The sequence below is a fragment of the Pseudorasbora parva genome, chromosome 4, assembly GCF_024679245.1.
Source record: "Pseudorasbora parva isolate DD20220531a chromosome 4, ASM2467924v1, whole genome shotgun sequence".
Lineage (NCBI taxonomy): Eukaryota > Metazoa > Chordata > Actinopteri > Cypriniformes > Gobionidae > Pseudorasbora > Pseudorasbora parva.
In genome coordinates this window covers 15,116,542-15,142,403 of record NC_090175.1, presented here as the reverse complement: position 1 = coordinate 15,142,403, position 25,862 = coordinate 15,116,542, and the positions used below count along the sequence as shown (strand labels likewise).

Genomic DNA, 25,862 nt, shown 5'->3' with positions numbered 1-25,862 from the left:
AGGTAGCAGTGGTTAGTTTGCATTTAAAGACACATGCACGAAAACAGCATGTTTTTCCTTCCACTCAAAAATGCAGCAGGGGATAATGAATGATCTGTGGCGTATTGTGAATTGAAACTCCACAGACACATTCTGGAGACACCTGAGACTTACATTGCATCTTGTAAAAAGGGGCATAATAGGTCCCCTTTAAGTGACATTTAATTGACAGCATGATGTTTCATTTTCTATGAAGTAATTTCTTATATTTTTTATTAAATGATTTAAAGTTTCCTATCATAGGGACAACACTGTCAAAGCTAATGCTAATGACCTATGACCAAGTCACAGATTTGGAGGAAGTGAGCTGTATTGCAGTACATTAAAATTGTTACTTTTGGCGGGATTTTGTAGTTTTGATGAAACATGCAATCCTGGCTGTTTTGTCTTTTTCCACTTTTTCCAAATGTTCTGACTAACATTTGTGCTCCTTTTCTCCTCCATCCTTTCTTATCTTTTCCACTGCCCTCAGTTTGGATGTATGGCCTTCAGGACAGTCCAACCAAGTCTGAGGCCTCAGGTAACTGCTTTATATGTGTGCATGCACTGTCACTTTTCCTTTTGCAACTCTTCAATGGGGTAGTTTTTCCAGTTTTTACAAAAACAGCTCTTGCCCTGAGTCCAAAATGAACACTCGTCAAGTGCTAAATGTCAGTGAAAATTGACTTTGGCAAAGAAATAAAAACGCCATGAATCAACGTTTGGCTGGTAACATCATTATAACATAATAAACTATTTTAATTGCAGTATAGCAGCGAGTCTGATGTGAATTTTGAATTCAATATGATAAACATGACTAAGAGAAGTCCATGCAATAAGCAAGTGGTGTGTGTATGGGTATGGCCATCGCCGTAAATTTAGCAGATCTTACAGGTCTGTGGATTTACATGTGGCTTATAAAGTTTATGTTAGAAGATGAAATATTTAGAATGGGTGTTGCAAGGCTAGCAGTGCAGAAGAAGACATTCAGTTTGAAAGCGGAGGATGTAAAACATGACATGAGAGCTTGTGGTCCTTTCAGTGTTCTCCCGGGAAGTCTTAAAGACGACGGCCAGCAAATAAACATTTCAGAAAAGAATGCGCTCTGTTTTCGGAAATAAATGCTGACGCTCACAGAGCTATAGCCCATTTGGAGTGTGTTTTCACCATGATCATCACACACACCCTACATAATTGGTCAATTTACTGCAAAAGTAAGAAAGCTGACTGATTATATAACACATGGCTTTTGCTTGTTTAAGTCGTTTCTAAAAACATGTCAAAATCCAGCTTAAGAATGGTGGTTTCTAAGGTGGTCATTAGCTAATCAAATCAGCTTTTTTTTCTTTTTTCTGGTCGCCCTATCTTAACCATTTGAGCGAATGTAGATTGTTTATTGCTAGTCCAAGATTGTTTACCACCTAAAAACCATATAATGTCCAATTTAGACCAGCAAGAACGAAATTTTCATACTCTTAAACACAGCTACCAGCTTATGATGGATTTTCCAGCAGGGGTAAAAGTAACAGTAAACGGATGCTAATAGGAATTAGCACTGTGTCTTTTGTGGTGACTGTCAGATGGAAGTGAAATATATGTCTGCCATTGGCACAAACAGCGTTAAATGTCAGAAATATATTTCACAGTTGACTTCAGCACAACCCGCAAGTATTCGGTTGAGCAATGCAGTATGTTGTCATGTTTGCATGTCATGGCGCCATGACGTGTGAGGCAGCGCTAATTAGCTTGTTCCATACCGATGGTGATAGAGACAAGATACAGAACTCCTGCTCTACTCTCTCTCTTCTCTCCCACAGCATCAACAGCACTGAACTACTCAACTCAAAGGATTCCCTAGTAATCCTGATTTAAAAGCTCATGAGCGTTAAAACACATTGCACTAGCATAACAGACAGGCTGCAGGCATCAGCTTGACATTGAGTATGAATACAAGACTGGATTTTAGGCTAGGTTTATTTGATACAAAAAGTCTTGATTTGGTTAATTTAACTAATACAGTCCAATTAAATAATATTATTTGGGGAGAATTATACACTCTGAATTACTACATGCACAAATTATTGCCTGTGATAAATTATACTGTAACTACCAAAAGGATCACCATACTCATATACTACGGTATTACATACATTGGATGTAATCCATGCTATTATACATGTCCAAAACAACATGTTAATACCACAGCAAATGTTACAGCAAGTAATACTTGTGCTTAAAAAGCCGGCCAGCAAAAGAGTCTGCCACCTCCTTAGCCTTTATAAATTAAATGTATTGCACATTTTATGGTTTTAAGAACATTCTAAACATTTCCTATTAAAGTCCCTAGCGTCCAGAAGACCACACCATGAGAAAAACAGGGAGAAAGCAACCACACCGTGTTTGAAGTTTCAGCACAGAAGTTCAATACATCATTTGAAGTTTTAGTAACTATATTCAGAAAGTTTATACTTGAGATATTTTAGTTTTAAAACATGAAACAGTATTTTCAGCCCATTTTATTGCTGTCATGTTTTTCTGAGTTAAACAGGATATTCAATTAATTTTTTTTAAAAGAAGTCTTACAGTGAATAAAGTCGTATTGTTAAACATTATAAATTAATATGGTTTTCAAAGCTGAGTTTTTATTATTATTATTTTTTATTATTTTTACTCCAGTCTTCAGTACCACATGATCCTTTAGAAATCATTGTAATACACTGATTTGCTACCTAATATTTTTATGAAAAACATTTTTAGGATTCTATTTTAACAGATTTGATTTTAAAATAGGAATTTGAACAGCAGTGTATGTGGGATGTAATTTATACTTTAGTATTGGGAATATGCCATTCTATTGATTAGCACATATGACCATGTGATAGGGCCACTGGACTCTTAAAGGGATAGCTCATGCAAAAAATAAAAATTCTGTCACAATCCCATTGTTTTGGAGGTTGAAAGCCTCAGTCCTTATTCATTTTCATGCAAAACAACAACAACAACAAAAAGGATATTAGTCTTATGGAATAAAGTAAGTCATTTACAACATACAACATTTACATTTTTGGCTGAAATGTCATTGAGGAAGAAGAACAGGTTAAAGAGAATGTCAGAGGAAATACAAAAGAAAGACAGAAGGATAGAGTAAGAGAGCGTGGCTTAACCCCAGCTGAAATGCTTTCTTCTTGCGTTTCACATAAAAACAGCTTCTCTCTCTTTACTCGGCCCACTCATATGTTTCTATTTAAGGCTTGGAGAGCAGTCTACCCTGATTGGCGTTTTTTTCTCTCCCCGTTCCAGCCAGATGGGAGGAGGGACGGCGAAAGAGAGAGAATTAGAGTGAGAAACGAGAAAGGGAGGGTGGGAGAGAGGGAGGGAGGCCTGTTCTTGCTAGTCTGGTGAAGAAAACTTTCTATTCCTCCACTCGCGAGTCACGTCCCCTACCGTAAACAGCTCTCTCCCAGTCTCTTTTCCCTTCCTAACATCCCCCCCTCCCCGTTTCCTCACGAAAATCTTCACTGTATTATGGAGACCCGGCATCACCAAGTCCCTACCGAGCTCTCGAACCCATGAAGGAAATTTACCTCGCCTTACTTTTCCTCAAACCGCTATTCAAATGCGCGTCCAGCGAGGGCGAAGGTTTGTCTAAATGGCCCGTCGTTGTGGAGCATGCACAGTCAGCAGGAGTTTGAGTCGCGTTAGGCTGTGGAGAGCGGATGGCAGTGTACAGGGGTCAAGCCGGAGGTCGCTGGCAGGGCAGGGTTGGCGGGGGAGGCGCGGGGATAGCGGGACGGTGGCTGACAGCCTGTTTTTTCCCCTCGCCGGCAGGACTGGACAGCAGTGAGCCCATGGTGCTGGAGCAGTACGTTGTGGTGGCCAACTACGAGCGGCAGGAGAACTCTGAGATCAGTCTGAAGGCTGGAGAGACGGTGGACGTGATCGAGAAGAGCGAAAGCGGTGAGTCCCTTAAGACCCATTCACACCAAGGTTAATAATGGTATGGTTTTAAAAATTGTTCTAAATTAGCTGATGAACAATAGAAACATTGATAGCCAGTCAGAATCTACCTGGGTTTAAAGAGTGCAAGCACTTACTGCGGCAGGCGGCATGCTTCTAATAAACAGAACGATATCTTGCATTGGTGTGGAGGCTTAGATCATTATAGTTATCTTTACACACACACACACACACATACACACACACACACGTTTGTTTTTGTGACATTTGGGGACATTCCATAGGCATAATGGTTTTTATACTGTACAAACCGTATTGTCTATCCCCCTACACTGCCCCTATCCCTAAACCTACCCATCACAGGAAACATTCTGCATTTTTACTTTCTAAAAAACCCTCATCCTGTATGATTTATAAGCATTTTAAAAAGTGGGGACATGGCCAGTATCCTCATATTTCACCCTCTCCTTGTAATACCTGTGTCATACCCATGTCATTATACACATTTGTGTCCTCATATGTCACAAAAACATGCCCACACACACACAAAATGGATTTGGCGTAAGGGATTTTACACTGTACAAACTATACATTTTATCCCCCTACAATGCCCCTGCCCCTAAACCTACCAATCCCAGGAAACATGCTGCATTTTTATACATTTTCAAAAAAATATAATTTAGTATGTTTCTAAATCCATTTACATTGTAGGTGATCTCAGGTGTATATTACATTGTGGGGAGATTTGGTCCCCACAGTGTAATATAAACAAGTACACACGCACGTTGCACACACACACACACACACACACACACACACACACACACACACACACACACACACACACACACACACACACACACACACACACACACACACACACACACACACACACACATATGGGTAATTGGCTTACCACGTGGTGTTTATTGGCAAAAGCTTGTGTGTGCACAAACCACAAGTATGCAGAGTAACCTGCAAAAGTGAAAGCCTTCATATGCTCATGATCAAATGAGTTAAGCTGGAGTGTTTTATCCTTCTTGTCTTTTCTGATACTTTCTTCCTCTTTGATGTAGAACTCCTCCTTTAGTCTTTGTCCTTAAGATCCCCTGGTTCCCTCTTCTGACATTCCCCTCTCCCTGTAAATCTAGTCTGGCTCTTGGCCCCACCTGGAGGTGTCAAATGGCCAGTTTTCTTGGCGGTTGGTCGTCCTGAACCCCTTTCATATCTCTGGGATGGAGGCCAGATTGATGTGGAATGTCCATGAGATAGTCATGAGAAGTTTGTCAGTTGGAAGATGTGCTAATGGATCAGGATAACACCGTTAGAGTTCATGTAAAAAGTAGAGATTGACATCAACAATGAGGAAAAGAGCCTTGAATCGTTTTTTCCCCTTTGCGTTCTGTTTTCCCAGATTAATGTTCTTGCTAATGCTGTAAATGTTTAAACTTAGTGCAAACTTTTCCTGCCAGCATATCTCATAGCCTTGTACAGTAGAGGTTGAATGCTGTCTCTTTCACTTGGTCTCTAGTCATGTTTGACAAACACTTGTTTTCACATCCAGAGAGTTAGTAATTATAAACAACAGGCTCTCTAGAACTAGCAACCTTCTGTTGAAATAAAGAAGAGTTCGTAATCATTTTTTCTTTTCCTTTTATCCAGTGGGTAGGATTGGGAGGAGTGGTCATGAGTTATCAAGATGAGCAAAGGTCCAGTAAATCCATTTGATCACAGTAATATTATTGAGTAAGGCTATTGTCCACTCAAAGAGAGCTTGAACTCCTGGTTTCAAACATAATCCTTTGTCTACTAGACTAGTCTAGACTCAGACCAAAATAATCTCACGGGCATTCTCCGTGAGACAATTTATTTTGAAGTGTGTTTGCTGCCTGTTCTATTTAAGTTTTTGTGCTGTACATTTAGGCATGTGTTGTTGTTTTTTTCTGTTGGTTAATTTCTCTCACTTTATTTAAACATGAAATTGCAAATAAGTTATAATTTGTCGACGCTGTCTCATCAGGGTGCCAGGTTAAAGGTTTAACATTTTGAAAAATGTGTTAATTATGCATATATTAAAACTGATTTTAAGCAGTGGTTCTTAACCTAATTGACTCCAAGGCCACATGTTGTCAAATATATTCTTATGCCCTCTTATCTAAACTGATAGGTACCATTGGTAATTCTGTTCAAATGAAAATCAAGTTTATTTATTTTTAGGGAATTTTAAAAGTTTCCCTATTATGCTATTTCAAATGTTCCCAATTTAGTTTTGGAGATCTCCTACAATAGATTTAAAATGCATCAAAGGTTTTAAAAAAAAAAACCCACTGTTTAAAAATACATTGTACCATCACCTCCTTTCTCAAAGAGTCTGAAAACGGTTCACTTGAACATTCATTCTCTCTAAACGAAGCCTTTCTGCCAGCCTACTCTGCTCTGATTGGTCAGATGGCCCAGTATGTTGTAATTGGTTGGTCGCTCACAACGGCCATAACCATATCTGAATTTCAGCTCCAGAGGCTTTCTCAGCACTTGTATGCCCAGTTATATGAAAAGTAATGGTTGCGTTGTTTTTCAATTTGTGTCAATTCCAGCATGTCATTCCTAATCCTGTTTCGACAACATGAATCAAACTCTCCCAGGCCTCAGCTACAACTTCAGTGCTTGAGGGCAGGTCAAAGCATCCTTTGATTGTGGGCAGACATTGAAGGACATAGGCTTGCATTATGCAAATGTATTACATTGTTACATATATGTAACAGAAAGTGAGACTGGAATTGCTGATTACTCAGTTTAGAATCAATTCTTAATTTTGTTTTAAACTGCACAACTTTTTACATCCAAAAGACAGATATATTACACACTGCATTAAAAGGTAATATTGGATAAAGCACTAAGTATTTTAATTGTTAATTTCACTACATTTAAATAATTGTAATATTATAAGGGCCAACCTGGAAGTTTGCTGAGGCCCCCTATAATGGGCCCTGACCTTTTGATTGAGAACCACTGTGTTAGAAAATAAACGTTTTTAAAGCAATATTACATTATTGCTTAATGTATTTTAGAGTAAAAGAGTGCCATGTTAACATATTTGTCTTTTTTAGAATGTCTAGAGGAAACGTTCCTTCTATTCCATTGGATGAACTTGAGCTTGTCCAGTCCTATGGGTTATGATTAAAGCTGCTGTCCGTAACTTTTTTTGTGTTCAAGATTTACAAAAATTATATAATGAGAATGTACCAGCATGAATCCATTTTCCAAACCGTGTTTTTGTCTTACCCTGAATCATTATGGTCCACTTATAATAATTGTTTATATTGGGACTATTTCAGGCTAGACTGGTAGGTACCGCTGCGGAGGAGCACAGTCCCTGCGTGACTCGCCATAGGCATAAACAGAGAGAAGTAGATCCGGCTGCAGTGTTCTTCCGCAAGATGCATGCAGTTCTGTTTATTAACCACTAGAGTGCAAAAAGTTACAGACTGCAGCTTTAAAGGGGGGAAGAAATGCTGTTTCATGCATAATGATCTTTTTACACTGTTAAAGACATGGAATCCCATACTAAACATGGACAAAGTTTCAAAAGTTAAGGTGGACGTTTGATGGGAGTATTTCTTTGTCAAAAATACTACTTCCGGTTAGTCATAAGTTTCGGCAAGTTTTTTGCGATCATGCGTCCCCTTTGACGTTAATGGGGGCGGAATTTCCTTGTATGGGCCTTACGGACAATTCTACCGGAAGAGCGTGAGAGAGAGAGAGGGAGAGAGCGAAAGCAACAGGCTATGCCCATCAAAGCGCTGGCTCGTAGGCTGCGCTGCACAGGTAATGTGCACAATTAACAATGACATCAAAAAGTGCGTTTTTGGTTGCCAGACCAAGACAGTCCTGCACAGATTCCCCCAAAACCCCGCGGTAAGGCAACAGTGGATGGAATTTGCTTTTCCGGATCAGCAACTGAGTTGCGCGAATGTTTATATCTGTTCGCTGCATTTCGGTGCCGACTGTTTCATAAACAAGGCCCAGCTTGACGCCGGATTTTCCAATCGCCTAATGCTGAAGGATGGAGCAGTCCCAACGATAAAGGTCCCAACGTTAGAACCGCGGGCGGTGAGTTAGACTGCTTCAAATGTCTGTGTCTATGCTCATCAAGTAGCCCAAACATGATCACGTATAGTTACTATATATATTACTATATATAGAAATTGATCAATGGAGCATGCGATGTGTAGTGCGTGTACATTTGTTTAGCTGGCCACTATATGTGTAACTTTATGTTTGTGTATTGTAAAAGCACTCCAAACAACAATACACAAAGAGGGGGGAAATATGTTGAACTAAATAAGCGCGCTTCTTCATTCAAATGTGCTACTATTCCGTGTTGTCTACACAAACCACGCGTAAACACACACACACACACACACACACACACACACACGTGCACAACTGCACTTCCCACATGTACACCTTCAAAGACAAAAATACGACAATATAATTCAAGTATAAATATGTAAATAACACAAGCCGCTAAGCGTATTATATAGTTAGTGTATAACTTGTACCACATAGAGACGTCCTGCTGTAGTCGTTTTTGCTGCTGCTCCTGTTCAACTGCAGCCTCTGGGTCTGATTCCGGATCATAGATGTATGGCTGTATCTGATTAAAAGCCATATTTTTAGTTTGAATAAAGTTTTTCCCGCTGTTAGGGATGACACAGCTTTACGACGCACTCAACACGGCGGCGCACACGTCACTATTTAGCTCCGCTTACACGATACGCCCCCACCCGCTCTGCTTTTTTCGGAAAGACTCGGAACAGCGCATCTTTCTTATATAATTATTAAAAAAATAAAGACTTTTCGGAGATATGCAGGATGCAATGCTACTCTATAGGTACTCAAGATTGACATGACACTGACTGAAACTGAGTGTTTCACCCCCCCTTTAAGGATTATGCTTTATGATCAGTCATTTGTTCATTTAGATTTTATTTTACAGTTAAATATGCACTATGTATTATTTTTGCATAGCGTTTGAGCGAGTCGCCTGTCAATCACTTCATATCTGCGTTACCTTGGTTTTATTCTGCAGAAGTGCTTTGCTCTTATGGCAGTGTGAACATGTCACAGCAGCACCAAGCGAACGCACAGAGTAACGTCATAACATAATTTTAAACACACTTAAATGTATCTAATATGACAAACAGGTCTGCTTCACCTTATAATCATGACCAGAAAAAGCGGAAGTGCGGCTGCCCGGCGACTGTGTCCCGTTCTGTCATAATAAAAGTACCGGTACTCGTGAGCCGTGTGTTTGTATAACAATCGCTCCAGCAGCCTTGCTCAGCTCCTCAACACTCGGTCCTGCTCTGCTTTACACTACAGTAACGTTAATAACCGCATCCAAGTACACGATTTCTGCCAGAGTCCTATTTTCCACCGGCTGTGGGGTGAAGACCACATGTCCCAAGATGTTGCGCTCACACTTGACATCATCAAACTACGCATTTGTTTAGAATAGGCGCCCTCCAGTGGACGGAAAGTTGCATAGTGCACCTTTAAGACATATAGTTGTAACAACTAGCTATAATGATATCTAGTGTCCATGGATTTCTCAATGTTAAGTGGTCTCTTAATTTTTCCCAGAGCTGTATTCTTTAAAATCGAATGGATTTTGGTTGACTGTCTTTTTTAAAAAAGTGATTTCAAGGATTCCACTATTCTAAGACCTAGTTGCTACAGTTATCATTCTTTGTGTAAATGAATCTTTACTCTATGCTTTTCTTTAAACTGTAGATTACTGGTTTATTTGTTCAAGCAAAGTACAGATTTTCAGGTGCAACTTGTACTCATTGATTCTTATTGCACAAGTAATTTAATCACAAAAGATTCAGAGAGACTCCAGGCGTGAGAGTCTTGCTCAGGATGCAGTAGTCCTTGAGTAAGAAACCCTTGGCATCCTTAGGCATAGTTAAACTCCAGCTGTTTTATAGTGCAGGAAAAGCTTCCAACTTCGCTTGGGTTAGGGAGAGAAGAACCATGCAGGGCCACAGGATTAATGAACTTGAGAAACAAAAGCAGAAAACCTCTGAATGGGAGACGACGGTTGAATCTAAACACAGTGACAGCACATTCAAAGGAATGGTTCATTCCAAAGAAAGAAAGTCATACATGTTTGAGCTGTTTTCAAAGGTGAACAAATGACTGCGAAATTGTTATTTTGGACTTTTGAGTGAACTGTTTCTTTAAACCAGCCTAGGCCTACCCCTGGAGTGAACTGTCTGTCCTTCGCTAACTCCAGAATTCCTCAAATGTTCAAAGCGTTTATTGAAACTGAAGATGAGCTGCAGCAGCTTGATATCACAGCACTAGAAGCCCATCCTCCAAAATCCCATCTCTTCAGCAGACTTCCATATTTTGTACTATAGTACTAAATGACTACCCTTGTGTATCTGGCAGAGGCAGTATATTTATTAACATTGGATATCATTCAAACCAATTTTTTAATGTGGCTGAAATTGCGTTTATAAGAAGCGATTGGCAGAAGCCGGGCTGCTCTGGCTTCCCTCTAGGTCAGGGAGAGGGAATGATGGAAAAATCCCCCTTGTCCCTAGTTTCATTATAGGCTAATGGATCTTGCAGGGCCTTAGATTCTTACAGAGTGCTTACAGTGTCACACATCCCAAACCATACCAGCAGAAAGCATTCAGAATGTCTGTAATATAGATAACACAGTCAAAGCAATCAAGCGTTTATAGGCCAATGTGCTGTTTTTGTCATTATTTGTTGCTGTACTCTTCCACATCCATTTTTTTTTTAGCAAAACCTCCAAATAAATTTGAAGGTTATTTATGGAACAGGTTGAGGTCTATGGCGTGAAACCCGGCAGACCACATCTTTGACACAAGGGAAGTTTAAATATGTTGTCAGCAAATACCTACTATACATTTGGGTGTGTTTTCCACACAAAGCTATTGTTTTGTGTTTGAAGTCTTGGAATAAATCCCACAAGTTGTATTTTTTTTAAATTACAGTACTTTATTGTTCTTTTTTTATTTTTTTTTAATTGCCATCCACTTTCATATTATTAAACAGAGACTAGGCATTCCGCAAAATTCCTTTTTCTGACAAAAGTACTGTTCAAAAGTTTCAATAAGGTTTTATTAGCTAATACTTTATTGATCAAGGATGCATTACATTGCTTAAAGGTGCACTATGCAACTTTCCATCCGCTAGAGGGTGCCTATTCTAAACAAAGGTGTAGTTTGATGACGCAAAGTGTGAGCGCAGCATCTTGGGACATGTGGTCTTCACCTCACAGCCAGTAGAATATAGGACTCGGGCAGAAACCATGTTCATGGATGCGATTATTAACGTTTCTGTAGTATGAAGCAGAGCAGGACCGAGTGTTGAGGAGCTGAGCACGGCCGCTGGAGCGATTGTTATACAAATACCATAGACTGAAAAAAAATATGGATGTAGTGTCCGTGACGTCACCCATAGGATTCTGATTCTGAAGCGTAAAGTAGGGGCGAGCTGGGCGTTGCCATCTTGTGAGCAAGTCATCGCGAGTCACTCCTGGATAGCAGAAAATGGGCAAAAAGGCGGGATGTGCATGGAGCTGAGGTGACGCAATAACTATAGATAGCAGACAAATGGCTATCCACTTGTAACCACGCCCTTAATTATGCAGAACTTTAAGGCTTTATATAACGTAAACAAATGAGTTATAAAAAAATTCACCCCCCTCAGAGTTGTCATGAAGATCAAAATTAGCCGTATAGGCAAAAACCACAATTTGTACCAGGCTGTAAACATGTTTTTTCTGCTGTAAAGCAGAATTTTAACATGGGGCTCAATGAGATTCTGCTCCCTTCTGGAGCCTGCCTCTAGCGGCCAGTTAAGGAATTGCAGTTTACATTACTTCCGTATTGGCTTCAAGAGAGATCGCGGGAGGTTGCCGCTTGACAAATACCCGCCTTGCGAACACCGGGACTTTTATTATGACGGGACGGGACACAGTCGCCGGCCGCCTGTAGCATTTCCGCTCTTCCGGTTATGAGTATGAGGTGAAGCAGCTCTGTTTATCATATTAGATACATTTAAATGTGCTGAAAATGATCTTATGACATTACTCCGTGCGTTCACTTGTTCACACTGCTAAGAGTAACGCGCTCCTGCCAAATAAAACCCGAAACCGAGGGTAGCACAGATATGACGCAATTGACAGGCGACTCCCTCAGACGCTATGCTGAAACATCCCTGTCCTTAGTTAAAATAGCAATTTTCTCACAATTTACAAATAGTTGGAAACATTTGGGATATTGTAGGTACTCAGCTGAACAAAATATATAACATCGGCCTAGTGGTTTTTGGATATTTTACTGCAAAAATACTACATAGTGCATCTTTAAAAGTGACAGTAAAAACATTTATGCTACAAAATATTTCCATTTCAAATAAATGCTGTTCTTTTGAACTTTCTATCCATCAAAAAGTCATGCATGAGGAAACAAATCACAAAAATATTAAGCAGCACAACTGTTTTCAGCATTGATAATAATAATAAATGTTTCTTGAGCAGCAAATCATGTGACACCGAAGACTGGAGTAATGATGCTGAGAATTTAGCTTTGAAATCACAGGAATAAATTACATTTTAAAATATATTCAAATAGAAAACAGTTATTTTAATTACATTTTTTCTTTTTTCAAATAAATGCAGCCATGGTGAACCTAACCTGCTAATAATCTAACATACCCCGCATTTTTAAAAAAGGTAGTGTTAGATCTTATTTTTAGCATTTTATTATTCCACTGAGTATCAGAGTATTTAACTCTTTTAGCGCTTTTGGTTTTCTTCCAGGGCTGCTTTGCTTCCTGAACAATGCTCTACTATGAAAATGACTCTGTGCCATCAATATTGCGAGGTTCCCTCCCATCCTCTCGCCTCTCTCTCCCCTGGGTCCATTCATTCAGCCGGTAACCCAGCATACTGAAACAGAATCAATAGAGAGCTGCTCACGGTCTCAGGCAGGCTGGTTTGTCTTGGCTTCGATCCTGTTGGAGATCCGGTCTGTGGAGAGCCACGCTGAACCTGGACCAAAGGGTTCAAACATTTATTTGCATGGAGCTCTGAGAGTGTCTGAAAAGGTCTTTATAAGCCTGGTGCTACACCTCTCAGGGGTCTCTATTGTTTAATCGATTTAGGTCATTGAGATAATGGACTTGATAGTAAGAAAGCTGAAATAACTGCCATGGCCATTAACAATTTTGTAAATCGACTGATCAATACATTTATGTCTTTCTGTAATAGTATGTCAGGGAAAATCAATCAGTATCCAGCCTTTCAAACTTAAAGAGACGGTTCAACTAAAAATGAAAATTGCTATCATTTACACACCCCAAACCGGCATGACTTCTGTAGAACACAAAAGAAGATATTTTGAAGAACTGTCAATGGGGTCCAAAACAACATTAGACACAATTGAGTTTGGTGTTTGAGAAACCTTCTTTTGTGTTCTGCATAAAAAGAAAGTCATAAAGGTTTGGAATGACATGGGGGGCTGTTGCTTTAAGAATCTCCTACACTCTATAAAACCTTAAAGTCAGGCGCTTCATATATAGAACATTTAGGGGTTTGCATCATGGGATCATTTTATTTTTGGGATTTAGTTTGTATAATTATTTTTGTAATTATTTTTGTTTTAAAGCTACACTATGTATTTTTCGCCACTAGGGGTCGCTAACCTCTTCAAAATAATAACAAAGGTGTAGCTCGATGACACGGCGAATAATGGGTCCTGCACACTGTGCGATTTTTCAAAATCCTTTGCGAATGTCCCTTGTCAGACTGTACGACCATGATCGCCATGTCACACTGTAAGATCTCAGTTGACATTAATGTCAGACTGCACGATAGTGAAGGCGCGCTAAAAACGGACGCGCGCAAGCAAACTCACCCGGAGTTTTATATCATCAATGAATGACGCGTTGGGTGACAGTGAGCTGCATTACACGCGGGACTGAAATGCTGGCTATAAAGAAATCTCAAGCTCTCGTTTTGGTCAGTTTGTCTTCAAAAATGGAGATATTTGACTGTCGTCGTAGGAGAAGTCACACTGCAGGATAGTGTGCCAAATCTTCTGACACTGCCAGAATTTCGTCTGAGGTAAAATTTGATCGCAGCACTCATTAATCGGATGCCGGTGAACATGTCAAACTAACGACCAAAGACGTCAGATTTTAGCCTAGGATCTGAGGAATCTTTTAGGATTTGCTAAATTTGTCTCAGACGGCCAAATCGTGGCCAAAATCGCACAGTGTGCACCTGGCTTAAGTGTGGAATCATGGAACTTGTCGTCATACCAATAGATCTAATAATGTTGATGAGGAAATAATGTTTCTGGATGAGTGAATGCATTCATGTTTTTAACATGTCTGTGGTATGAAGCAGTGCGCGCCAAATGCGAGTCCCGGGGATATAAAGTAAAAAAAATGAGGACATTTCATTCTAACGAGCTACCCGCAAGTGCTGAATTGTGAGGAAATGCAATGCTGTTTCACTTGGTCTACACCATTAAAACTACATTTGAGTGTGTTGAAAGTAATGTTATTCTGTGTGTTAGTTTGTTGGCTGTATGAGACTAGCAGTAAGCTAAATCAACAATAGAACATCACACTGATGATATTCTGATATTCGTGTTGAGCTACATAACATTGATTCGATTTATATGATATATGATATTTGCTCATCGGTCTAATAAAGCACATGCAAGAACTCTGTCAAGTTGAAGTTTGTTGTGAAGCTCTCGCCATCTAGAAAACATGTCGATACTGGTCCTCTTTTGATTTCTCATTTTGTTCCAAAGTCGGCTTGCCATGGTCCATAAGGTTTGAACAGACAACACCGCTAGAAGTTACGCAGTTGTCCGTGTGTTTTCTACAGCAGTGAAAGCGGAAACTGAGGGTAACTTGGATATGGCGCCATTGACAGGCGATGCATTTTCTCACGATTTACAAACGTTGAAACCATTAGGGAAAATGTAAATACTCAACTGAACAAACTATATAACACTGGCCTAGTGTTTTTTTGATATTGTACTGCAATAATCTTACATATTGCATGTTTAAAGTGATATTTCCCTCCAAAATGAAAATGTTATGTGTATCTGCTTACCCCCAGTGTATCCAAGATATAGGTGTGTTTGTTTCTTCTGTAGAACACAAATGAAGATTTTTAACTCCAACCGTTGCCGTATAATGCTTGTCAATGGGGCGTTTTCTATGACAGTCACTATGAGAGTAAAAAACACACAGACATACGAATCCATATTAAACCCTGCAGCTCATGACGACACATTGATGTCTTAAGACACGAAAAGATCGGTTTGTGTGGGAAATCGAAAAGTATTTATATAATTTTTTCCCCCTCAAATACAACACTATGTACATCAGCCGTCCCCACGGCATCACTGCCTGCAAGTGATGGATTCGTATGTCTGTGTTTTTTTACTCTAATAGTGACTGTCATAGAAAACACCCCATCGACAAGCATTATACAGCAACGGTTGGAATTAAAAATCTTTATTTGTGTTCTGCTGAAGAAACAAACACACCTACATCTTAGATGCCTTAGGGGTTAGCAGATAAACATCAAATTTTCATTTTTGGGTGAACTATCTTTTTAATACATTTTGTTGTTTTGATAAACTTGCCCTATGCCCTCATATTCAAATTTTGTCTTCTCTTTCAGTTATTCTTTTGGTTAGGCATGTGTGTGTTTTTGATTCGTATTGTTTGTTTCTAAAGATCTCCATCGTCCTCTCACTGATTACTTTTCTGATCGGTAGCCAGTTTCCTTGAAAACGTCTCTAAACTGATCCAGGAAAACAAGTGCAGGAAAGAAATAACATGTTTATGCTGATCTAAGACCAGCTGTTCCTGAACAAATCTCAACCACTGGAGCTCTTGAAATAAAAACCACAACAGTGATCTTAGATCAGTGTGCTTGAGCGACCGACATCATCAGCCTTTGAAGTTCAGACCAAAGAGAGCCCCGTCCACCGCCTCGGCTTTGTCAGATTACACAAAACCCATTTTGGTCCTAAGCCCAAAACCTGATACTCCAGCTTTTCAGGAAAGAACTCGAGTGTGACCGAATGTAGACCAGACTCTCCTGGCCTGGATTTTGGAGAACGTCAGCTGAAATATTTTCCCAGTGATTTCAGTCTGAGCTCTGTTAGATTAGTAATCAGACATATGACATTTTATTAAAAGCAGTTATTTGGATAGATAATTGTGTGGTAAAACCGAGATTATTTTTGAATAACTTTAAGTAATTGTAAATGGAATCATTTTGTAGAGAATATTTGTAGAGACAGGGTTGGCTGGTGTATAATTTTTTTACTTTAGTTCTGCTTCTGTCAACAATTGGGCGGTCAGAGTGTGAACTTAATAAAAGCAACATGTCAGTTTTTTTCTCTTTGCTTCTGGACCTATTTTAAGTCTCTCTCTCTCTCTCTCTCTCTCTCTCTCTCTCTCTCTCTCTCTCTCTCTCTCTCTCTCTCTCTCTCTCATTCCACTGTAACTCATCAGTATCGAACAACATTCACTTACCCTTCTCAGAATTTCATAAATAATGTGCTCTTTAATTTGCTGTTTTCATACATTTTTTTTTTGTATCTGTTTGATGTTTTCATTTCTGTTTGCTACTTCATCCCGAAAATAAGAAAGTGAAAGGCACTTGTATTTCTGCCTGTCTAGATGTTTTTTTTTTCTCCTTCTTCTGGCTGGTTTGGATGGAGGGAATGTGTGGTGAATACTTCAGCTTTGAAGTTCAGGCCAAACATCTGCTCTCTCTCGTTGTCTCTTTTGTTCAGCCTCTCTTGGTTCTTGCCTTTCCTTTCCTCTCATTCATTTCAGTTTAATTCAACTGTATTTTTGGATCATCAGAGCTGAATGTCAGAATTATATCACATGAGCTCAAATCTAAACGTGTTATTCAGCAGGATATGACCAAATATTTAATAGTGCGGGACCGAAATGCCTGAAACCCATATTGTGTTCAGGTGCATTGGTGGCACGGCATTGGTGGCGCAGCAGCATACAAACATGGCAAATATTAAACATAAAATGATTACAATGTAAAAGATAATTATTGTGTACATAAAGATAAAAATACTTAGGTCATAATGGATAGTCTTTGCATTTATCAGAATGATCTATTTGCAGAAATGATGAATGAAATTGGCAAATTTTTGACCAATTGTGGCAATGCACACATGTATTTAAACTGACTGCTCAGGTTGAGGATGTCTATATTCTGCCATGTAAATAACGAATCGGCCATGGTGCAAGCACAAATGGCTTTTAAAGAGAATGGGAGATGAGACTCTTATTGTTTTTTTTGCACCATACGCCCAAAACATAAAAAAAATCAGGCCTTCAATTCTTCAACCAAACAGATAATCCAAGACTCATACTCATGGTTGAGCCAGACATGTTGAATTGCTCAAACAAGCGGGGGTTTGACGTCAAAGGGACTGCACATTAAACTAGAATACACTCTAAAAATGCTGGGTCAAAATTTGGGTCAAATATGGACAAACCCAGCCGCTGTGTTACATTTTTTAAATACAATTATTAACCCAATGGTTGGGTTTGTACATATTTGACCCAAAATTGGTTTAAAACAACCCAGCATTATTAGAATGTGGAAAAGTATTAGAAAGTATTACCAAATATCAAAAACCTAATGTTATCTAACTGTGTACACACATACAAAAACAAGCTTACATGACCTACTCCCCTACCATGTGTTCAGAACAGAAGTTCATGGCACACACATGCAGCTTTAGTAGAAACATTTCTCAGAAGTGTAAGATTTATTAGCCTGTTTTGCAGAAACACCATCTTTCTCAGAAAGGTCTAGATCTTTGGCTTTGAAGAGCAAGCCCACCTGTATCTCAGCAGAAAGACTTCTGTTGTCTGTTTTTTTGTGTGTGTGAGAGGATCGTAACTTTCTGATCTGCAGAGGAGTACATGGTTTCAGCATCAAAACAGCATTCCTGTCATCTATCTGAAGCTGTGTGTGTCTTTTGTTTTGGTGAAAGAATTTGTTTCTGCTCTGTCAAGCAAAAGTAGCTTTGGAACTTGGCAGGCATAACGCATAGTATTAGTCTGAGCTCTCAAGTCATCCCAGCTGAACTCAGATCAGAGGAGACGAGTCAGTTGACACCATTGGAGGTCCACTATTTAAAATGCTCTTAAATGCATTTTCTTTAAAGAGACAATTTTCTTTAAAGGTGCACTCAGTAATTCTTATATTGGCAATTTTGTCTTGGACTGATAAAACCCTACTCATAAAAGAGTAGGCAAAAAGTCCCCGGATGACCTACTTCTTCCGGTGAGATTCTGAATTGTGCGTACCAAACTTTACCATTCCATGAGGCCACGTGAGAGGATTGTTGAACGGCAGTGAAGCAACGCAAGTGACGATGGTAGGTCACATGATAAGGGCAAGATGGCAGATGTAGTTAAGGCTGGGATTCAAATCCGATTCTCATGATCTTGAATCGATTATCATTATTCGATTCGATCCGATCCGAACTTCGAGATTTAGATAAATTGTTTTGAAGAAAGCATTTTTTTCCAGCTGTTACCTGAATTACAGGACTGTAGTTATGGAACATATTAATACTATTATTATAGACATTCAACTGCAAATGTATGTATTTATTCAGGAGTATTTATGGTTGTAAAGAACAATCCCCCTTCCAGAGTGCTCTTGTTAGCAAACGCGTGCTGTGGAGAGGGCGTGCGCTGTCATGACAAGGCAGCCATTACAACTTCGGCTGTGACGTACGCCGCGTTTTTGACATATCCAACAGCCCGATTTCATTTGTCTAACTTACTCTAGCATTCTCTGTCCACGACGGTTCTTAGCGCGACGGAACGAGAGAAGAGGAAGAGTGAGGAAAGCTCCGTCTGTCCGCGGCGCTTCTTCAGCACAGCGGCATAGTGACGAGAGCTTCCGCTCGAGTTTGTTTATTTACTCTAGGATTCTCTGTCCGCGGCAGTTCTTACCGTGGCGGAACGAGAGAAGAGGAAGAGTGAGGAAAACTCGGTCTGTCCGTGGCGCTTCTTCAGCACGGCGGCAGCGGTATAGTGACGAGAGCTTCGGCTTGAGTTTGTTTGATTGGTGAATCGATTTTTTTCAACACAGCCTTAGATGTAGTATGTCTGGATTACATTCATATTATTTAGAACATATTCATATTATTTAGCGGCCGTGAAGTAATTACTTATTTAAAATAAGTACCTACTTAAGGGAGTATTTGATTTCAGACATAGCCCTTTTCATTTATTTAAGAAATTTTACAAATATCTTAAAAGTACTATTGAATTTGTTAATGCGGGATAAAGGGCTGAGTGCACTTCAAATGTTGTACTGAAAGCTGTGATGACACACACCTTTACTCACAAACAGATAAACAAACCCGGTGATTCCAATGAAAAGCATCTTTGTGCTGGCTAAACTGTGCGGAACCCTTGCCATTTTGCATTTTGATTGAATTGGCCCTCTGTGCTTGCCGTAGACGGTTCCTCGTGTGCACAAATAGGGAGACAGTATCTCATTCAAAGAGCGTCAGTCAGGCAGGGTGGCCACAACCTGCTCTTAGCTCTCTCACAGATTCATTAGCCATTTCATGGTACTCGTGTGTATGCGTTTGTGAGAGATTTGCTGTGTCAGGGTGGTCTATATGTCAGTGTGGTCTATTTGACTCAAATGAATCTTATGATTTCTGTATGTAAGCACTGTTTAGATATTTTTTTGGCAGCACTAGTTTTCTGATCTATGTGTTTGTTTCCGTCACTGTGTGTTTGTCTTCCAACTACTGGCATCGCCATTACATTTTTTTTAACGAGAGCCACTGTTTCTTAGGTTTAAAATGAATATTACCATCCAAAATGTTGGATTCCTTAAGATGCTTTCATCCAATGCTCACCAAGGCTGCATTTATTTGATTAAAATTACAGCAAAAAATAATAAAAAAATGCACAAAATGTTTTATATATTTTTGTTTTTTGTATTATGTTATTTCTAGAGTTGAAGTCTTTATCTTGTGGTCTTGAGACCACATGAACATTGTCTGGGTCTGGGTCTCAAAGCTTGAAAGTTTTGGATATGGATCTTGGTTTTTGGTCTCAGAAAGACCACAGTCTATTTCCAACATACTGAAGATGGTAATTATGTCCACCACAGGTCGGTGCGGCATCTTCCCCATCGCAAGGGATTTACAAAAATTTCATGACTGTAAATGGGAGCAAAGCCACTGTACAAAGTAGGGTTTGAAAAGAAAGATGAAGTAAATTGTCTCTGTTTCAGATGATGAACTGGATATGGGGTCTAGCCTTGGTCCTCCTCAAGTCTACTGCATAATGTAACCACGAATGTTAAGAAATGCTTCCGTTCAAATGTTTGGGGTCGGCCTCTTATGATACTCTTATCCCCTTAGAATCTCTTATGCTTATCAAGGCTGCATTTATTTCAAAAACTAATATTATAAAATAATTAAAAAATAATACTTAATATATAGTGGTGGAAGGAGCAAACGACAGACACAGTGGGTGTGGTGTTAGGCCTCGAAGAAGCATTTATACTTAATAACGGGAATAATGTGTAAAACAAACAAGGGATCCTCTGTGTGCCAGGAAATCGTGAAGGATAGGTTGTGAACGGATTGGATGGGTCCAGGTAAGGGGCGGGGTCTGACAGCTCGTCCTCTTTAGTCACGGCACCTGGGTGGAATATCGGCCCGTAAGCGGTGTTACGCGTGCATCTCCATTGTGAGTCCGACGACTCACATCTTTGACGGCGCAGGAGTCCCTCCGCGCTCCCTTCCTGGACCTCCGAGGACACTAGCGTGTGCATGCACAGGGAGGGAGAGACTAGTCTCCTGAGGAGAGGCGCGCTCGGCAGTTAAAAGTGGCAGCGATGAGGTTTGATTATATTTAGATGTGCCTTATCATTTGCCTTGCAGCCTGACAAGCCAGACCCACATCTAGATGTTTGGTCTGGAAACTCACTATTGACAGGGCTCAATCCGAGGAGTGGGATAAATGGTTGTCTTTCAAACTCCCTCTGCACGTGATAGGATAGCGCTACAACCAACCAGAGCAAAGAAGGTGAAGCGGAGCTGGTTGACAGATTAAACATTCGCCGTATCCGGTCGGCAGAACTCCGAACACATCTTCACTTTTTAAGAATGACTCCAAGTCTTCCAGAGTCGCGGTCAAAGCTGATTCGAAAGACTGCCGTTCGCCAGCCTGTGTGTCATTCTTTCACAATAAACTATATTTGCCAAAAGTATTGGTACACCCCTCCAAATCATTGAATTCAGGTGTTCCAGTCCCTTTCATGGCCATAGGTGTATAAAAGCAAGCACCTAGGCATTCTGACGCTTCTACAAACATTTGTGAAAGAATGGGTCGCTCTCAGGAGCTCAGAGAACTCAAGTGTGGTGCCGTGATAGGTTGCCACCTGTGCAATAAGTCCATTCATGAAATTTCCTCACTGCTAAATATTCCACTGTCAACTGTTAGTGGTATTATAACAAAGTGGAAGCAATTGGGAACAACAGCAACTCAGCCATGAAGTGGTAGGCCATGTAAAATCACAGAGCAGGGTCAGCGCATGCTGAGGCACACAGTGCGCAGAAGTCGCCAACTTTCTGCAGAGTCAATAACTACAGACCTACAAACTTCATCTGGCCTTCAGATTAGCTCAAGAACAGTGCGTAGAAAGCTTCATGGAATGGGTTTCCATGGCTGAGCAGCTGCATGCAAGCCTTACGTCACCAAGTGCAATGCAAATTGTCAGATGCAGTCATGTAAAGTACACCTCACTGGACTCTAGAGCATTAGAGACGTGTTCTCCTGAGTGAACAATCACGCTTCTCTGGCAATCCATTGGACAAGTCTGGATGGTACTTGCCTGATTGCATTGTACCAAGTGTAAAGTTTGGTGGCGGTGGTGGGGAGTGTTATGGTGTGGGGTTGTTTTTCAGGGGTTTGAACTCTTAATGCTTCAGCATGCCAAGACATTTAGGACAATTTCATGCTTTCAACTTTGTGAGAACAGTTTGGGGATGGCCCCTTCCTGTTCCAACATGACTGCACACCAGTGCACAAAGCAAGGTCCATATGCAAGATATGGATGAGCGAGTATGGTGTGGACTGTGAGCCAGGCCTTCTCATCCAACAACAGTGCCTGACCTCACAAATGTGCTTCTAGAAGTATGGTCAAAAATTCCTCATAAACCTAAACCTTGTGGAAAGCCTTCCCAGAAGAGTTGAAGCTGTTGTAGCTGCAAAGTGACAACTCCATATTAAACCCTACAGATTAAGAATGGGATGTCATTAAAGTTCATGTGTATGTAAAGGCAGGCATCTCAAAACTTTTGGCAATATATTGTATTTTAAAATGTAACTGTAATGGCAAAGCTGAATTACTTTGCGTTACATGATCCTTCAGAAATAATTCCAATATGCTGATTTGGTGCTTAAGTAACATCTCTGATTAATGTTGACAACAGCTGCTTAAAATTTGGTGTTAAATCATAAAATATAAATGTCTTTATTGTCACTTTTGTCTGTCATCAGTTTAAATTTGATGAATTTCATTTCCTTCTAACAATTTTTTTTTTTACTGACCTCAAACTTTTGAATTGTAGTGTATATGCATGTTTAAGTATTTTGCACATGTGTGATACATATGATGTGGGCAAATGAATATATTCTAAAGCACTTTGACATCATTTTTGGCCTGAGTTGGTTTAGAACATTTGCTGTTGATCATTTAGCGCCCTGTCAAAAGACTTGCTTCTGTGTCATTATGATGTCAGAGCTAGATTACTACTGACTGATGACATCACACTGTTATGAACAGCTTTCCAGCAATACTCTGTTTCCCTGGCAACAGGCTCGCTCAGAAGGATCTGTTTTTCAGCTGGAGAACTGTTTTGAATTTTCATTCATTGGCGTTCACTTATGTTTGCTTTGCATTCAAATATATGTTTTTAATTCCATAACATTAGTGAATTGTACAGCTGATTTACTTAAATAAAAGTTGTACAAGCCTCTCTTGGTATATTATCTTGTTCCTTTGTTCATCTTTTTTGCTTCTTTGTTGTTAAAGCTGCTCAGAATCATCTTTGAGTTATTGTGGAAATTTAAAAAAAACCCTCCCAAAAACATCATAATCCACATTTCAATAACAAATCATAATCCTGACACCGCATTTAACAAATTCAGCACTTATTCAGACACATGAAGGAGGATCAGAAATAAATGCTTTTAATTGATGAGGTTATTTTGGCCAAAAATTTCCAAGCACACAAATTAGCTCATAAAACATGTCATAATGTTAGCTGCTAGGAGCATGTCAGACACATCCAACCTTTCTCATGTTTGACTGTGCATACAAACACAGAAATGTTCACCCTCAATGATATTTATGACAGTGTGAGGTCTAATTGATCCCAAATGATACACAGGAAGTGCACTGCATTCATAAATGCATTGCCTGAAACTAAATAACACCAGAGAGAGAGTGTTTGTGAGAATGCTTGAAGCCAAAACATTGCCTCCCATTAGATTAGTGAAATCCAAATGTTTGTGTATTAGTGTTTGTTTGCAAAGCATAGAAACAAACCCTTTCTATAAACATAGTAATGTTTTGTCCATGTGGTGAAAACAGCATAATTAATTTGTGAGCTCAATACGTTTTTTTTTTTTTGCACTATATTAGGTGAAAAATAATATCTTATGGATGTTGTTTTTTTGTTTTTTTGTAGGCTGGTGGTTTGTCAGCACAGCTGAAGAACAGGGTTGGGTTCCTGCCACGTACCTGGACTCTCAGAGCGGCACTAGAGATGACCTGGACCTGGGAACATCTAGATCTGGAGAAGGTAGGACACACCAATTACACGCTCTCCTACTTTCCCAAGCGCAAAATCTTTACCAATACCAGTATAAGGTGATCCGTTTCACATTCATTAATCATTCACCACTTAGGACCTCACATATCTTTATAATGAAGTATTAAGGATGTTTACCACATTTTCTTTGAGAAGCTTGTTTGAGAAGTGAGGGCGTAAGGACTGCGAGAGACCATCGATTGAAGAAGGAGAAATAAACGAAAGAAGGAAAGCTCCTCCATCATGAAAGTGTTGCTATCATTCCTTTGAATCTATACAATACTTCACTAGTATGTTGGTTGTACTCAATAGTGTGTCATTACCAGAGCTTGACATTAACACCCGCCAAGCCGCCAAATGCGGGTGTATTTCAGCAGTGGTGTGTCAGTCACTCCTACAAGCCATTTTGGTGGGATGGTTTTTATATATAAATTAAAATATTTTCAATAGTTTTTAAAAAAGGCATCTGAAATAATAAACTAAGGGCCAGATTTAACAACAGATTGCGCCAGCGCAAACCCTCTTTTGGCATTAAAAAAACTACTCTCTGGATTGACTAAAGACACACAAAATAAGCGCTGGAAAGGAGTGGACAGGGTTATTTTTCCGGCTGATGTTGTTGCATATGCATTTATTGGAGTTTCCTTTTTAGACACAAAATTTATGGGAGGAGAGTATTGAAATGAATCATGCAAGGTGATTTACAAAGGTTTGCGCTTGTCAACTGTTGTCAAAAATATTGATATTTCGATACACTGAAACGTTTCCAATACTCATTTTCCGCTGCATAGATATGCGATTCCAGCTGCGCTTTCTCACTCTCTCATCTCTGAGAGAGCGAGTACACAAACCCGCCTCCCCTCACTCACTTGTTTCATTTGATCTAGATGAATATTGTTAGCATTACAGAGCTAGAGAGAGTGTATTGCGCATAATTTCACTCATTCCCACAGATTTTGTACTTACACCCAAAGAGTGCGCATAGTTGAGAAAGAAAACGCATGTGTGACAGTAAAATGATCACTGTGTCAAGGTCTATCTATATAATATCTATATGGCAGTCTATATCTATATTTTCCCATGGTATTGATGCCAGTGAAAATGCTAGTAAAACACTAGCCACTGTGGCTGGTGAGCAAAAAAGTTAATGTCAAGCCCTGGTCATAACTACACACCATATTGAACCTGGGTGTTTTTCAACTATGGGCAATTTTGGCCGTGTAGACATTGTAAAACATTTAGACACTATTTTATTAATGTATTTAATGAAGACTCCCACCACAGTGTCATTTCCACCACATCTCAAGTTACATATTGTGTTTATTAACATTATATGGTTGAAACATTTTAGAGTGAAATGGCAGACATCGGTCATAGCTAGCATTTCATGAAATAATATTTTCTTTCTCCCTTTTTTGTGCACATTTCAGCCAAACTATGGCTTGATTGGAAGTGGAAAAGGTCTGTTAAGAAGTGATATTTAGCTTCATTGTGATTACATAAAATAATTATATATATATATATATATATATATATATATATATATATATATATATTTATTTATATATATAATGTTATGTAACAATTATATATATATCGGTCTTATAATATATAAAAAAATTGTTTAGTTTTTTTGGGTGGATTTTCATATTTTAAATTAAAAAGGTTGACTCTCTGGTACAAGGTTAAAACAATAAAATAAACATTTAATAAAGTGATGAATAAAAGTTATGAAGATCCTTATATAACAAAGACAAACTAGAAATCTGTTTTAAATTTGCATTAAAATGGAAGAAGTGACAAAGCTTTTCTTCTGCATTGTGTGTGACACATTCAAGTCTAACAGATTATTGAAAAAGAAAAGGACTTGGTTCTTTCCATCGGATGTTGATTTGATTTAGTGAT

The 25,862-nt window shown here is 39.3% G+C and overlaps 1 protein-coding gene across 7 annotated transcripts in view; it reads left to right on the top strand.

Annotated features, from left to right (window-relative positions):
* sh3pxd2aa (SH3 and PX domains 2Aa) overlaps positions 1 to 25,862 on the top strand; it is a 157,590-nt gene that overhangs the window by 110,991 nt on the left and 20,737 nt on the right. For 4 of the 7 annotated variants that reach the window (XM_067441011.1, XM_067441014.1, XM_067441007.1 and 1 more), the window contains exons 7-9: positions 512 to 559; positions 3,847 to 3,975; positions 23,835 to 23,948. In XM_067441011.1, the coding sequence (XP_067297112.1) occupies positions 512 to 559; positions 3,847 to 3,975; positions 23,835 to 23,948 (291 nt within the window). The remainder of the gene's footprint in view (positions 1 to 511; positions 560 to 3,846; positions 3,976 to 23,834; positions 23,949 to 25,862) is intronic. The other 3 variants (XM_067441013.1, XM_067441009.1, XM_067441010.1) reach the window with 1 other exon arrangement.